The sequence below is a fragment of the Lotus japonicus genome, chromosome 6 (genome assembly GCF_012489685.1).
Source record: "Lotus japonicus ecotype B-129 chromosome 6, LjGifu_v1.2".
NCBI classification, from domain to species: Eukaryota; Viridiplantae; Streptophyta; class Magnoliopsida; order Fabales; family Fabaceae; genus Lotus; species Lotus japonicus.
This window is the reverse complement of record NC_080046.1, coordinates 7,190,052-7,207,613: the sequence shown is the minus strand read 5'-3', so window position 1 is coordinate 7,207,613 and position 17,562 is coordinate 7,190,052. Positions and strand designations below refer to the sequence as shown.

The 17,562-nt window shown below is 38.0% G+C and overlaps 1 protein-coding gene across 1 annotated transcript; it reads right to left on the bottom strand.

The window, feature by feature from the left end:
• Positions 1–7,999: 7,999 nt before the first annotated feature.
• Positions 8,000–8,965, bottom strand: LOC130724802 (uncharacterized). The gene has a single exon (XM_057576082.1). It carries the CDS (start codon positions 8,963–8,965, stop codon positions 8,000–8,002), a length of 966 nt encoding a protein of 321 aa, XP_057432065.1.
• Positions 8,966–17,562: the final 8,597 nt, after the last annotated feature.

The window sequence follows — 17,562 nt, the reverse complement described above, 5'->3', positions numbered from 1 at the left end:
AGAACAGAATCTTTGTGAGACCAATTCTGAATAAGACTCCTTATGAATTGTGGAAGAACATAAAACCCAACATTTCTTATTTTCATCCTTTTGGCTGTGTTTGTTATGTTCTCAATACTAAGGATAGATTGCATAAATTTGATGCTAAGTCTTCTAAGTGTCTATTACTTGGTTACTCTGAGAGATCTAAAGGTTTTAGATTTTATAATACTGATGCTAAGACTATTGAAGAATCTATTCATGTTAGATTTGACGATAAGCTTGACTCTGACCAGTCAAAGCTAGTTGAAAAGTTTGCAAATTTAAGCATTAATGTTTCTGACAAAGGCAAAGCTCCAGAGGAAGTTGAGCCGGAGGAAGATGAACCAGAGGAAGAAGCTGGTCCCTCTAACTCACAAACTCTGAAGAAGAGCAGAATCACTGCAGCTCACCCTAAGGAATTGATTTTGGGCAACAAAGACGAACCAGTCAGAACCAGATCTGCCTTCAGACCCTCTGAAGAGACCTTGCTCAGTCTGAAAGGATTGGTGTCCTTAATTGAACCCAAGTCCATAGATGAAGCTCTTCAGGACAAGGATTGGATTCTGGCTATGGAAGAAGAATTGAATCAATTCTCCAAGAACGATGTTTGGAGCTTAGTGAAGAAGCCTGAAAGTGTCCATGTTATTGGAACGAAATGGGTATTCAGAAACAAGCTGAATGAGAAAGGAGATGTAGTCAGAAACAAGGCAAGGCTAGTTGCTCAAGGCTACAGCCAGCAGGAAGGAATAGACTACACTGAAACATTTGCTCCAGTAGCAAGACTGGAGGCAATCAGACTGTTGATCTCTTTTTCAGTAAATCACAACATAGTTCTACATCAGATGGACGTGAAGAGTGCCTTCCTAAATGGTTATATTTCAGAGGAAGTCTATGTTCATCAACCCCCAGGTTTTGAAGATGAGAAGAAACCGGACCATGTGTTCAAATTGAAGAAATCACTCTACGGTCTGAAGCAAGCTCCCAGAGCATGGTATGAGAGACTCAGCTCATTCCTTCTGGAGAATGAGTTTGTAAGGGGTAAAGTAGATACAACTCTTTTCTGCAAGACTTATAAAGATGATATCTTAATTGTGCAAATTTATGTTGATGATATTATATTTGGTTCTGCTAATCAATCTCTATGCAAAGAATTTTCTGAGATGATGCAGGCTGAATTTGAGATGAGTATGATGGGAGAATTAAAGTACTTTCTGGGAATACAAGTTGATCAGACACCAGAAGGAACATATATCCATCAGAGCAAGTACACTAAAGAACTTCTGAAGAAGTTCAATATGCTGGAATCTACAGTGGCCAAGACTCCAATGCATCCTACATGCATTCTGGAGAAAGAAGATAAAAGTGGTAAAGTATGTCAGAAGCTCTATCGTGGCATGATAGGTTCACTTCTATACTTAACTGCATCTAGGCCAGACATACTATTTAGTGTTCATTTATGTGCTCGTTTCCAATCAGATCCAAGGGAAACCCACTTAACTGCTGTTAAGAGGATCCTAAGGTATCTGAAAGGCACCACTAACCTTGGCTTGATGTATAAGAAAACATCAGAGTATAAGCTTTCAGGTTACTGTGATGCTGATTATGCTGGAGATAGAACAGAGAGAAAAAGTACTTCTGGAAATTGTCAATTTCTGGGAAGCAATCTAGTCTCATGGGCAAGCAAGAGGCAATCAACCATTGCACTATCAACTGCAGAGGCAGAATATATCTCAGTAGCAATATGCAGCACTCAGATGCTCTGGATGAAACATCAGCTGGAGGATTATCAGATCCTTGAAAGCAATATCCCAATCTATTGTGATAACACTGCTGCAATCTCATTGAGTAAGAATCCTATCTTGCATTCTAAGGCAAAGCACATTGAGGTAAAGTATCACTTTATTAGAGATTATGTACAGAAGGGCGTACTTCTTCTGAAGTTTGTTGATACTGACCATCAATGGGCAGATATCTTTACAAAGCCCTTAGCAGAGGATAGATTTAATTTTATTCTGAAAAATCTGAACATGGACTTTTGTCCAGAGTGAAGATGGATCAGAACCTCTGACTATGATACTTCTTGATCAGAAGATGTCTAGTCCAGAAGGTAACTCAATCAGAGTGTGTGTACCCACTGGTACTGACTCTGAAGCTGAGACAACAACACGTGTGTCAGTATTTCTGATGCATAGTTCCTTGTGCCCGTGTGACAGTCTGTTATGATTGCGTGTAGATGTGCTTCTCTCCTATGTGTGATGTGTGTATTTACTGTTACTATCTATCTTTAATTTTCAACCGTTGATTTTAAATTGCTTTTTGAATCAACAACGGTTATTTGTCAAAACCCACTATACACACACGATCTCTTTCACTTCCGGTTTTTACTCTCTCTCTCTCTGCTATTTCAAAACCGCTTATCCTCGTTTTCTCTCTCGATCTCTCTTCATCTTTCAACCTTCATCTTCTACCTCAAACCTTCAACCGCTTCAAAAATGGTGAGTCAAACCAGAAGAGCTACTGCAGATGCAACCCAGTTCCCTCACATGGTAGTTGGTCTAGCAACGGGTCAAAGGGGCCCTGAGAATCCGACACAAGATCAAGGTCAAGCTCAAGAGCAGATTATTCCAATTGCAGAACGGGGCTGTGCCGTTCATTGCGTTTATGCTCCTGAGGAACTTCAAGTACTGGCAGAATGGAGATTCGACCTCGACAACCTTGCTACAAATGGGTATGATCTTCGTCATGAAGTCCAAGTTCAAGGTTGGGGAAATTACTTCAACAGGCTTCGAGGACCGGTGTATGATAAACTGATCAAGGAATTCTGGAAGCACGCCGACTGCGATGATACTCAGGTGGTATCTCACATTCTTGGAAGAAAGATCATCATCACAGAGAAGTCTTTCGTGAATTTGCTTGGTGCAGACACTGCTTTTGGGTATCGTTTCCAATTCACGGAATCGAAGCTGAAACCCAAGACGAAGGATGAGATCAACAAGGCCCTGTACACCAATTACAAACCGGGCAAGAAGAATTACAAGGTAATGGACCTTCATCCCAAGCTCAGGATCTGGCACAAAATTTTGCTCCACTGCATAAACCAGAGACCAAAGGGCAGTTCCCCAGACTACATCAACTTCAACCAGAAGGTGATGTTGTTCTTCATCCAAGACCAGAAGAAGATCTGCCTTCCCTACTTCCTGTTCTCCTACTTGAAGGAATGTATCCGGAAGTCTCGTACCACTGCCTCCATCAAGTCAGCGATCAAGTATATTCCCTTCGGGAGACTTTTGTCTGATCTCTTCATTGAGAGTGGCCTCATTCAAGATCTGATAAATGCTGGATGCACAGAGGATCTGACCACCATTGTCAGTGATGTCTTCACGGCCAATTCTCTAAAGAAGATGGGCCTAATCAAGAAGAAGATTGCTCCTGCCCATGAAGACACATCTTCTGAGATCAGAAGTAGAAGGATGCCTCTGAATGACTACCCTCTGTGGACACAGGCAGACAATCCTGACGCCATTAGGTGCTATGTTGAAGACCTAAGGGCTCAAGGACTCGAAATTGATCTCGATGATTTCTTCAGCAGACTGCCGCCAGCTCCAGAGTTTCCTTCTCCTCCCAAGAAGAAAGTTCAGAGGAAGATGATCCTAGAAGAATCTTCTGAGGAATCAGATGTCCCTCTGATCAAAAAGAAGAAGGCTGGTCAATCCAAGAGAAAGCAAGATGAAACCAGCAAGCCGGATGATGGTGATGATGGTGATAATGAGGATGGTCCTCCTAAGAAGAAGAAGAAGCAGGTCAGAATCGTGGTGAAGCCTACTCGGGTGGAACCAGCTGCTGACGTGGTCAGAAGGATTGAAACTCCTGCCAGAGTGACAAGATCATCAGCACATTCAAGTAAGTCTGCAATTGCTTCTGATGATGATTTGAATTTATTTGATGCACTCCCCATATCTGCCATGCTCAAACACTCTTCAAATCCCCTCACTCCTATTCCTGAATCCCAACCAGCTGCACAAACCACCTCTCCACCACATTCCCCAAGATCTTCGTTCTTTCAACCTTCCCCTACTGAAGCACCTCTCTGGAATTTGCTCCAAAACCAACCCTCTAGGTCAGAAGAACCAACCTCTCCCATTACCATCCCGTACAACCCATTAACTTCTGAACCCATCATTCATGAACAACCAGAGCCTACCCAAACAGAACCTGGACCCAGAACCTCTGATCACTCTGTCCCAAGAGCATCAGAACGACTAGCTCTCAGACCCACGGATACAGACTCTTCCACAGCCCTTACACCTGTATCCTTCCCAACCAATGTTGCTGACTCTTCTCCCTCCAATAACTCTGAATCCATTAGAAAATTCATGGAGGTCAGAAAAGAAAAGGTGTCTACCTTAGAAGAGTATTATCTCACTTGTCCAAGCCCTAGGAGATATCCTGGCCCTAGACCTGAACGTCTAGTTGACCCAGATGAACCTATCTTGGCCAATCCTTTACATGAGGCAGACCCTTTGGCTCAACAAGCTCACCCTGCCCCAGACCAACAAGAGCCTATTCAACCAGAACCTGAACCAGAACAATCTGTGTCTAACCAATCCTCGGTTAGATCACCCCATCCTCTGGTTGAAACTTCAGAACCTCACCTTGGAACCTCTGAACCCCATGCTCAAATGTTTAACATTGGCTCTCCACAAGGTGCCTCTGAAGCTCACAGCAGCAATCACCCAGCCTCTCCTGAAACCAACCTCTCCATAATTCCTTACACTCACCTCCGACCCACATCTCTCTCTGAGTGCATCAATATTTTCTATCATGAAGCCTCTTTGATGCTACGCAATGTGCACGGTCAGACTGACCTAAGTGAGAATGCTGAACATGTGGCTGATGAGTGGAACAATCTGGGCACTTGGCTAGTGGCTCAAGTTCCAATTATGATGCAGCTCCTGCATGCAGAAGGAAGTCAGAGGATTGAGGCTGCAAAGCAAAGGTTTGCTCGAAGGGTGGCTCTTCATGAACAAGAACAGAGACATAAGCTTCTTGAAGCTATTGAAGAAGCTAAGAGAAAGAAAGCTCAAGCAGAAGAAGCTGCACGTCAAGCAGCAGCTCAAGCTGAACAAGCCAGATTAGAGGCAGAACGACTTGAGGCTGAGGCTGAAGCCCTTAGATGCCAAGCACTTGCACCAGTAGTGTTTACTTCTGCTGCTTCTGCTTCCATTCCAGCTCCTCAATCTGCTCAGAATGTTCCTTCCGGTTCTACTCAGTCAAGCTCGTCCAGACTCGACATCATGGAACAGCGTCTTGACACTCATGAATCCATGCTAATTGAAATGAAGCACATGATGATGGAACTTCTGCGTCGAACTGATAAACCCTAGTTTTAGGATCTCTTCGCTTTTCTTTTTCTTTAACGTTGTTTTATTTTTGTTAACTTCTGTTTCTTTTTATTTAATTATTCTACTTTGTTCGTTTGTGGTTATCTATGCATATCTATATATCTTTTTGTCACATATGTTTGCAAAAATCTTTTTATTCATAATCTCTTTATGTTTACGTCATACATTCTTTCCCTAAGTCTAGAATGGAGGATCCCTCCTCATTCTTCTGCACTCCTGGCGCTGCTCTGACCTATCCTTCTCCAGACGCTCCAGTGCATACTGGATGTTGCTGAGCCTGTCCTTTAGCTCATCCCTCTCCAGAATCTCTTCTGCAGTCTTGAGCTTCTCTTCCAAGATCTCTTTTTCTTCCAGCAGCTTGAGTTCAAGCCGGCTGAGTTCTTGCACCTCCTCCATGAAGGCAAGAAATTCCCTCAGGTCTCTCTTCACCTCTGGACGCAGGTCCTCCTCCAGCAGTGTCCGTGTCAGCTCCGAGATGGTCGTTGTACCCTCTGGATGCCTGATGTTCAGGAACAAGTCCTCCTCGAAGGCCTTCTTCCTCAGCTCTTCTAGTGCTACGATGTATGATGCCATTTTTTTTCCTTACTGAAAATTGTTCGAGTTGTGAAGCTTACCTCTCTCTCTTCCACTCTTTATATAGGCTTCACTTTCTCTCTGAAAGTTAATGCTCCTACAGTTTCTCGAGATTAAATTCTTGGTAACTGACCCTTCTCTTTACTCCCTTGACCGGTGGTAAACGTTCTTCTCTTGCATTAACTCTTCTATTCATTTCGCCTAACTCTGATTCTTGCATCGTTTTCATTTTCTTTAAACTTAGACCTTCTCTAAGGGGGAGTACCTTGTACTTCAAGCTAAGTTTTTCACACCCCAAGCTTTTTGCTTATGACAAAAAGGGGGAGTAAACCCAGTTTTTGATGTGTAAGATGTGTTAGTGTGATTTATTTTTCTTTTGGAGAATTTAAGAGTTCCACCTTCATGACCATAGATGTGTCACTGGGAAAATACAAGGAATACATTTCACTTCTTCTGAAGTGATTCCAAGTTGACTCTGATACCCAAGACTCTGATACCTTGTCCGTGACTCTGATTACTTATGCGCTCTGATTACTCGATTTTCATCTATGTCATAAGTTTTTCACTCTGAACTCTTATATCAATTAGCTCAGAATCTAGACTTTACTAACGTTTTCATCAAGTATTAGATTCAGGGGGAGCTAAGCTCAGAATCAAGCAGTGACTTGAATTCAGAATGAGCAAGATAAACTATTCACATCAGGATAAGTCTTATTCTATATCTCTAAACTCTGAGTGAATTCAGTTTAATGTTTAAGAATTGTTCATCAAAAATCTTAGTTTTGTCATCATCAAAAAGGGGGAGATTGTAAGATCAAGTTTTGATCTAGTAGTACAACTCTATGTTTTGACGATTACATGTTAACCTTTTGATATGAACAATTGTGGTACTCTAACGTGTTTTTCTGAGTGTGCTATTTACAGGCTCTGACCTCAACTCAATCTCACACAAATCAGAAGCACTGTGTATAAAGAGCAACCCAAGCAACGCTTTCGCATTCACCATGTTCAGTATGAACAGTGGAAAAGCTTCAGAAGTTCTGAAGTTATACAAACTCTGATGTGGACTCAGTCACTAGAAGCTCTGAAGATCCAGAAAGTCTGATAACCAAGAAACACTGAAGGCTCAGATATTCTGATGGTGTAGAAGACTCTGAAGATCCAGAAGCTGATTAGTGAAATTCTGTTGTCTAGAAGCAAGATACTCTGAAGACCATGTTCTTCCCTCTGAGTTCAGAATCAGAAGAAACAATGGTCAGAGGATCTGGGCTTTCCCTCTGACTCTGATCAACAGGCTTCACAAGTTCCAATATGAAGTATTCCCCTGATCAGAAGTCTCCTAGGTTTAAAGGTCAAGTCGCTATCCAAGTACAAAAGCAACTGTACCTTCCTGACGACCTACCTAACAGTCTCAGACACAGCAGAAGCTGGATTTTCCAGAACTGCCCTCCAACGGTAGCATTTTCCATGCAACGCTCAACCCTAATCCTTGGAGTATATAAAGAGGCTGAAGACTGAAAGAAGCGGCTAGAAGCATTCATATACGCGCAAGACAAACTTAAATTCTTCTAAGCTTTCTTTCATCTGAAATTCATTGAGTTTACTATTAGCTTTTTAGAAGCAAATCTCTTGTAAACAATTCTTTGATAAACAGTTTGTTTAGTTCCTTTAGGAGATCAAAGCTGATCGGATCCTAGAGAAGACTAAGAGAGTGAATCTTAGTGTGAGCTAAGTCAGTGTAATTGTTAGTCACTTGTAGGTTTCAAGTGCAGTTGTAACTCTTACCTGATTAGTGGATTGCCTTCATTCTAAGAAGGAAGAAATCACCTTAACGGGTGGACTGGAGTAGCTTGAGTGATTTATCAAGTGAACCAGGATAAAATCCTTGTGTGCTTTTCTATCTCTTATCTTTAGCACTTAAGCTCTCGAAAGATTTGTCAAAATCTTTAAGGTGGAAGTTTTATACTGAAAACGTTATTCAAACCCCCCCTTTCTACCGTTTTTCATACCTTCAAAGAACGGGCTGCAGAAAGCACTAGATCATCCATGGTAACATGAAGAATTTGAACCCACGACGAATTTTGAGAAGTAGGGGCTGCACAAGTGAAAAGAGTGAAGGAAGAGTTAATAAACCTTACTAGGCAAAGAGACTCTTGAGATGTCCATCTACAGCCCCATGTGAAAACTCCATATGACCCGTGGAAGAGATATTCAAGAGCATTATTGGGAAGGTCCAACCGCACGCTTGTATGATCAGTGAGAGAGTAGGCCATTATGTATGGCATGATGGTAGCATCATCAATGAAGTTCATGTAATGATAATTGTCAGACATAAAATATATCCATTCATTCACAATTGCAGGTTTACTAATATTCAATTTCCGGTCACCCAAATTCATGTCTGGGTTAAGAACTTGCCACTGGTCCGCTATTTGGTTGTACTCCTTTAAGACATAAGGCGGGAAAATCTTATTTTGTCGGGTCACCGAAAGCAATCGGTAATCATTGCGGGTCGGGGCCGTAGCTGGGATGATGATGATATTGACATTAGTATTCGCGTCGTACTCACCACAACGTGTCCTGAGGGGAGCCCATGAACTGGTCACAGGATTACAGATCAAGAGACGAAGCACTTTTTTCCGCCTGAAACGGACAACAATCAAGCCATTCCATGACGAAAGAATCTTCCCCGACCGTGCAACGACATTGAAAAAGTCTGTCGGAACACCAGCCGCAGGCCCGTCCTCTAATAAATTATGTAGACCCAACCCTGTAACTTGGTGATAGTCAGAGACCGGAGAAGTGAAGATGTGGAGATCGCCAACTGACAGCATATGGTCTGCTTGTTCCTCACAAAATCTGGGGATCCTGGTGTAGTCCACTCTTTTTCCTACGCACTTAAACCTACATACAATGTATGCAGGTAATCTATGGAACACGTGGTAAAGCACATCTTGCCAGACAGTCATTTTGCGATTTCGCAACAAGGAGACAGAGGTTTGATTATGAGAGGATACGAATGGAAGAAGTAGGAAGGCTAATCACAGATATAATCTGCCTTTAAGCTGATGGTCATATATAACGACGACAAAACACACAAATTTGCCTCTATAATGTATTAATGTCATTATTTATTTGTTTATTTCCTTCAGACAATTAACCTGGAGTTCTTATGTAATTTTGCTAATATTACTAAAGTAGTTTTGATATTTTTGTTTCTGTGATTACAGTAATAACAATGATGAAGTGAAATTAAATTAAAATAATTTAATGTGATAATAGAGTTATTTTTGAGATCTATTTTACTAAAAAAATTGTTTAGAGTTATCTCCAATAGTTTAAGTTTATTGAGGCCAAATACATTACCAGGAAGATATATTTTGATTTTGAGGCGGCAGACTTAAAAAAATTAGGTTTATATTAATAGAAAAAATAATAGATTACTTATGGTGAAAACATAATAAAAATATAATTAATTTAAAATTAAATAATTGAGCCAAAAACATATAATAGTCTCTTACTTTTTGTATTCGATAAACTTGTCCAGAAAAATATTCTTGGGGATAAATTAGGCACTTTGATTTATCATTAATTCAGTGAAATAGTATTAATGTTCAATGTGCAAATATGGACTTAGTAAACACTAAACAAATCCAACTGTATTAAATGATTGTTGATCACGTTATAGTTAAGTTAATGGGTGTAATAAGACCGGATTGGTCGAATTTAAGGTCCTTAAATGTCTAAACAAATCAAACAATTGGTCTGGGGTGATTAAAATTACTAAATTTTTGTTTCAGAACTAAAACGAACCAATAGATTGAGATCGAATAGATTTGGTTCAACATTCGCAATTAGAATAAAAGTTATTAAAAATTCGCTAACTAAATAGTCTAAAAACGAGAATAATAGTAAACAATCCGACATTCCCAAAGAAAAAGACATTTGATAAGAATTTAGGTGACCCCTAATGTTGACCACTTTTTGGTTGGAGGGAAGGGAAAAGAAAGGGAAAGAAAACACGGAAATCGAGGAGTGAATTTGGACTAATGTTTAATTCATGTTCACTCCTCGATTTCCGTGTTTTCTTTCCCTTTCCTTTCCTCTCCCTCCAACCAAACATAAGTGGTCTAGACCACTTTTTTTAACATGCTTTAACAAGTCAACACATCTTTTTTTAAATAAATTTAATATATGACAAATTTTTAATGACATTTTTTCTTTAAAAAAATAATGTGTTGAACTGCTATATACCCAGTCAAATTACACCACCTAAAAATAGTGCATATTAGGTTCTCCCAAGAATTTAATATTGGCAAGGCAAATAGGATAAAATTTTAAGTACAAACCTAGGTATACGGGTCAGTGGAGCTTATGGGACATAAAGCTGTTGACGTGAGGTCGTGAGCGAAGACCTTTGATGTGTGACTTAAAGGGGACATAAAGTTGATCCGAAGACATATTCGTGTTCCTTGCGTATCAAACCTTTTACTTGATGTCTCTTCTTAACTCACCATCAACCTGTGTGTACTTCCTGTTTCCATTATACTATTTTGAAATGCACGGACCAGAGGATAATGTTCGATTGGCATTTAAAAAATGAGGTGGAGAGGTGAAAGGAAGAGATAAATATCAAGAAAATAAAAGCAAGGGAAAAAAAGTATTATATGAATTAGCTAATAAAAAGAAAGATATATGAATTAAAATAGGTGAAAATTGATTGTTTAGAAAATGAGATAGGTATATATCATTACTCCGAACCAAAGCAAATATATTTCATGTTGTTGGAGGAGAAAATATGTTTAATATTTTTATAAATATATAAGAGTAGAAATTGTATTATATAAATATATAGTAGACTTTGAATAAAATATTAAGGATAAAAATGAGAATAAATTGTATAAGCTATTAGCTTTTAGCTATAAGCTACCTCAGATAGCTTATACCTTCAAGCTTTAAAGCATCTCCAATGATGAGATCTTATTTTGGGACTTAACTCACTTTTTGTGGGCCCAGACTGCCACGTAGAATTTAAGACATTCATAAGGTCTCCATGCACATTTCACTCTAATGGTTAGGATCTTATTTTACTTTAATGTGATAATATAGTAATGGTAAATATAAAAATAATTATACATGGGCTTTAAGCCCTCCACAATATCAAAAAAAAAAAAATAAAAAAATTATACAAGTATGTCCTTTTGAGTCATTTTCCAATTTAAGCTTGTTAAACAACTAGTTTTACCATAACTTTTGTTCAAATCACGTATCTTTCAGCTTTCAGCTATCTTATAAGCTTTTAGCTAGTTTTTCAACTTTAACCAAGCTAATCTGCTAAACATGCATGTCAAACATAGCCTTAGTGGATAGTGATAATTGTGCTTGGTGAAGAGTAGAGATGATAAATGAGAGACCTAATATTAAATAAAGGTATAGAAGGAATAACCACAGTAAAAATACATTGGTTTTGAGAAACAACATACATTTTGAAACTAGTGCAAATGCTAAAACAACAAATAGAATGGAAATGAAAAATACAGTATCTGAGTGTTAAACGTGAGTTCTTTGTAAAAATATTTATTATTGGACACTTTTATCAAAACGTGATTATATGTAAAAATATATATATGTTTAGCCACGTTTATCATATAGGTTTGAGTCATGTATCTCTTTTATTGGCTTAAGTTATGTATCTCTTCAGTATGTAATTGTCATAGTTTTAACCATACACATAAAGGAGGCTGCATCAAGCAGCCACACCTCATTCCAAACCATTTTACTTATCTCACTCTATCATTCTCTCTTCTCCGGTTCTCCCCTCTCATTTTCACTAATTTCTTAACACAATTGATATATTGACAGGATTTAAATAATGTGTAAATAAAGCTTGAATTGTTTTTTATTTTATAACCATTCACCCACCGTATTCATTATTTACAAAAAAAAATTGTGAACATTATTCACTAGCATCTCTTCACAAGTCAAGATTGTATTTTTTTATTTTTATATTGGGCTAAACCGATTCCTTGTATCTCACACGTATTCATTCATTTTTTTGCTCTAGAACCTTCCGAATTCACCATTCTCACCAACCGTATTCATTATTCGCAATTCTCCATGTTTCTCCCTTCGTCCATTCATCCAAACCATTATCTTTTCAACTTCTCTCTCTTACTCTCACACCCAGATTTACCTTCTCCTATCACCTTCTTCTCTCGTTCTCTCTAACTCTCAAACCCAGATTCCATTTTCTGTCGCTCCTATCATGGAATCCGTTGGTTCTACCCGCTCTGTGATCTGTCCGACGTCTGGCGTTGATTCGATCACCGTCTCTTCTCCGGCTTGCTCCGCCTCCGCTTCGGTCGTCATATCCGGTTAGTCCATTTGCTATCTCTTGTATGATTTCCTGTTACTTTCGCTTAGCTATAAACCGTGTAGGATCATGGGTAAAAACCTTGTATTGTTACTTTCTAATCCATACACTTAAAGCAATTTGCAATCACTATCAATTTAAATCTAAAAGTAGATTTTTGGTGGCCCAAAATTTTGGGTATATGTATCATTGCTATGTATTCTGTAAGAAATCAATGAATCATACAGACGTGGTTCCTTTTTTCTGGAAAATTATTCCGTTTTTATGGACATAAGAGAGCATGGGAATTTCAAAACCAGGGCATGAATCGCATAAGAGAGACTGGTATGAAATAGGTTTGTGAGACATTGACTGCAAAACCGGGATAGGTAAGGATGGTGGTACGTGGGTTCAATGTGTGCTTAGCCGCTTGACCTAGGTATGTACATTCCAGACTGCGAATAAAGAGGGGGAGAACACCTTTGAGTACGTGTGAGAGATAAAGACTGAGAAGAGTATGTGGGGGCCTAGATGCCAAATCGAAATTTCAGAGGGTTCATAAAAAATAACTAATCCTATATACAAGGTGGTATGTTGAAAATTTTTTCCAGGGGGTTCGACTGGACCCCTTGACTATAGTGTGGGCCCGCCCCTGGCTTTAAACTAATCTCTCATATGCAGTCTGAACTTGGTTTATTTTATGCAATATTACCTTATCTTTTTACAAAGTACATTTTTAAGTGAAAAAAAATTTGTGTTTCAGTTGTCTGCAAAGTCGCCGTCTACCAATGTCTTCCGTGGTAAAAAATAAATTGATCTCCCATTTTGTTTTATTGGTTTAGAAAGAAACAAAAATAATGTGTAACCTGGCGTTACATGTGCCGAATTTAACCTGCTGCTTCCCCCTTTTAGCTCTGTAGTTGCTTGTTTCTTCGGGGCTTTTCTCCGAAAATAAAGTTGGGGTGAGTTTGTCGTTTATGGCGATTTCTTGTTTTTCTTTGAACTTTCTGTGTAATATTATTTTTTACGAGTTATGTAACATGTCACTAAAGATATAACTGAACTATCATTAGGGAGTTTGAAGAAAGATTCTGAAGGTGGGATGTCTCGTGACAAAGGAAATCCCTCTGGGAACCAAGTTGAAATATATTCCTCTGCAAATGTTGTGGAACTTGAAGAGAGAATTAGCAGACTTGAGAAAGTGACTCAACAGTTAAAGAGGGAAAAATTTGGTAAATGAAAAACCGGATGCAGAGGTCGGCCAATGGGTTGTTGCTTGCAAGGCTGGGAAAAGAGGCTATTGTAAGGTGGCTTATTGTAATGTCATGTTTTTATATTTTTAATCGTAAGCTCAACTTAATTATCATTGTTCGCCTTATTATTGAAAGTAACTTTTGCTTACAATAATCTTTTGCTTTCACGACACAATCTTTTACCATTACATGGTTCAAGAAGACCAATGCACTTTGGTCGCCTTATTATTGAAAGCAGCTTTTAGTTTCAATGAACTTTACCTTTCACAACACAATATTTTGCAGTGACCTCTAATATGCAACACCACTTTTTTTAACCTGCTATAATAGGTCAAGACATTTTCTTTTAAAGAAATTTAATTTATAACACATTTTTAATGGTATATTTTTTTAAAAACAATAATATGTTGACCTGTTATAACCGGTCAAAGTAAGTGGTGTGAAATTGTAACACTCTAAAAAGTGGTGCATATTAGGGAGACCTAGACCTAGTTGCCACCGTATTTATTTCCAGGGATGATTGAAACTAACGAACCAAAAATTAAGTGTCATTAACCGACAAAGCCTATAAAAGAGAGAGGGCGCCAATTAATAAATAAATAAGTTGTGTATAAATACTAAAGGATTCAAAACTTTCTCAACTCTTCCTACTGAACCCCGTAGTTTGTCAGAATTGTTCAGAAATCTTTGTAAATGCTGCAGCTAGATTACGCTCTCATGGAATTTTTTTCGAGTACACTGCGCTCCCGGCCTCCTCCGCTCGAGACTCAAGTACGGAGCCACCATGGCTAAATAATCTCCCTATTTTTCTCTAGGAACGCAATCTGTGATCCAAGGCTGCTACAGACCATGAAAGTGCTGATCGTTATCTACAGCAGAATCGCGTATAATCCACCCAACATGTGCCCGTTTGGCATCCCGTTTGACACGACGTGTTAGAATTAACGTGATTTTGTTAGAATGATTTTGAATAAAATTGTGTTTGAGTAAACATGATTTATGTTTGGATGATATGTAAAAAACGTGATTTAAAAAAAATGAATACCCTTTTGGATGATATTAATTAACTCATGTTTAGCACCATAATTAAATTCTTCAATGTATTCATCCCCTGTTCTTCAACGCTTCAACCCTCTCCACCAACTTAAGAATAAAAAAAAAACACAAACAAACACAAACATATCTGCAACCTCACACGGGATAGGGGCCGCCACCCCCACCTAGCCATGACCCACCCAGCAGCGAACCTCATTAAGCAAGAGTGAATATGAAGAGAAGAAAGCAAGATTTGAAACTAACAAAGTAAATAATGGATCTGGAATAGCAGAGCGTGAATATCATCCACATCCATATGGTAAAATTTTCAATCCTTCTCATTCTACCTCTCATTCAAAGAAAAGGACTTGAACATCAAACGGAAATTAACAAGCATTAAGCAAGGCGTTACATTATTTCTTGTAAACATAGGTCAACAAGGCTCTCAGATCTGCGACGTCAGAACTTATTTGACGTTGGGAGACATTGAAATAAGTCATGAATGACGAAAATTGTGCTTCAGTTTGGTTGATTCTTGCTATCATGGCGTTGTGTTGCACAACTTGCTCTTTCCTCACGGAGCTCAAATTATCTTCAATGCGCGAAATAAGGCTGTTTGAGGACTCACCACAATATTTCGGAGTGATCGTGGAAGAGATTTTTCCCTCTACGCATTGTTTGCCCATAATTATTTCGTGTGGCATGTGAACACAGAATTTGCTGGGACTAGTCATTCTAGTTTTTCAAGTATAAATGATCGAAACACTACAAAGGATATGGATTACAACCAAACTATTTATTTATAGGAGGCCTAGCAGATCGTATATCTAGGTAAAAAAGTAAAGTTATATACGACAAACTCCCGATTTAGGGTATACCGAGAATATATCCACGATTGCAATCCCAACCAAGACTTATTAAAAAAAATTCAATTAATTTCATTAATTAAAAAATTCATAAAAATTACACATCAGAATTTTTAACGGAAGACTAAAAAGTTATGTCGTTTGATAAAGTCGGCGACCAAAAGTGCAATTTGTTTAAAACTATTGCAGTTTTAGCTTTTTTGTTTTGTTTCAAAACGATTGTTGTTTTACAGGGGATGTCTAAATGACCCATGATAAAGTTTGGGTTAAATAACTCATCATCCAATCACATTGGAGATAAGTGAGGTGGAAGGATGATGGGTTATTTAACCCAAACTTTATCATGGGTCATTTAGACATCCCCTGTAAAACATATCTAAATCACTGTATCTCATTCTCTTCCATATAACTAATTTAATATTGTATCTCCTAAGTACCACCACTTATTTCCACCAATCACTATTCTCACCAATTAATTGACCAATGATTTTCATTCTCTCACTTTCATATAACTCATATTAAATACGGGTTTTTCAGTCAAATTATAACATCAATTAATGAACTTTTGAACTTTGTGAAAAACTAACACTAAAATAGTTTTGGAAGGGAGGTAGTAATAATTTAGTGTGCGCGTATGTTAAAGACTAGGTACATAACGCATGTGTAGGTAAAGACAAGTTTTAGAGAGATACTCCCTCCGTTCCTTATTATAAGACCATTTTTTAGAGTTTTTTTTTGTTCCTAAATATAAGTCCATTTCTAAGATTTAAATAGCATTGATTATTTTTTTCCAAATTTACCCTCTTCATACTTTTGCTTTTCATAATTTTACTTATTTTCAATGCTACAATCATTCATTACCTTTTACTACCTTTTCATTTGCTCGAGTACTTGGAGTATGTGAGTATAACTAAATGCTATAGATACTACTTGAAATGCCATGAATTAAAGTGTAGTTACCCACAATATTAATCTATATAAATATAAGACTTTGTGAAACAAATTTGTATACAACAAAAGGGAGTTCAATAAAAATTCTCAGGCCTCTTTCTCTGACTCAAAATGGGAACAAATAATTTGGAGTCTTGGTGCAGTGTTTGCAATTAAAAAGGCAATGAATTATTCATCTAAAACAAGAAAACAGTGAATTGTCAATGGAGTAAATTTGAGGGGCGAGTAATGATATATACACACCTCCTTATTTATACACTTCATTTCCACCTATTTTTATTTCTATCTCTCTCCTCTTATCATCTATCACATCTTATACTTTCTCTTTCTTACTTTTTCTTTTCTTCCTATCTCTCTCCTCCTCCACCTCTTTCCACCTCAATTTAGAGGTGTAGACAAATAATTATTGTTTGAGGGGCCGGTTGAAAATATCAAGATAAACCATCAATGCTTGGAGTTACTAGTGGAGTAGTTAATTTGGAATAAGAATTAATTGTATTCAAAAAGTTATAAGTAAGGGTAATTTAGTAATGTTCCTTAAAAAGTTTAACAAATTTATTACTTTTAACTAATTTTAACAACTTTTCTTAATCCTAGAGATTTAGTTAAATTGGCCTTATGATAAGGAACGGAGGGAGTATATAGGGTTTCCACAATTATTAACTTTTGACTAACAATTCGCTATTAAAAAAATGTTGAAAGGGCTTTGAGCCAAATGAAACAAAGAGGAACCGCAACATATTTCTTCCCAAATCTACAAAAACCCAAAAGTTGATCTAACATAGAATGATTAGTTCACAAACGCAAGCCGATTTGGCGTCTCAAAAAAGCTATGACGTGATAACCCCTAAGGTATCATTCCATCTCGTGCAGCGTGTTGGACATAAAGGCTGTTTGGTGTGATGTGATTGGACAACCAGCTCGGTAATGTTATTTACTTATTTCCCATGCAATGATCAAAGTTGTCATATGACTACTAAAGAGTAATGATATATACACACTTCATTTCCACCTATTTTTGTTTCTACCTCTTTCCTTTTATCATCCATTCTATCAAATCTCATACTTTCTTTTTCATACTTTTTATTTTCTTCCTATCTCTCTCTTCC

Coding starts and splice junctions, on each gene's coding strand:
- LOC130724802 (XM_057576082.1), bottom strand. CDS start 8,965: ATGACTGTCTGGCAAGATGTGCTTTACCACGTGTTCCATAGATTACCT.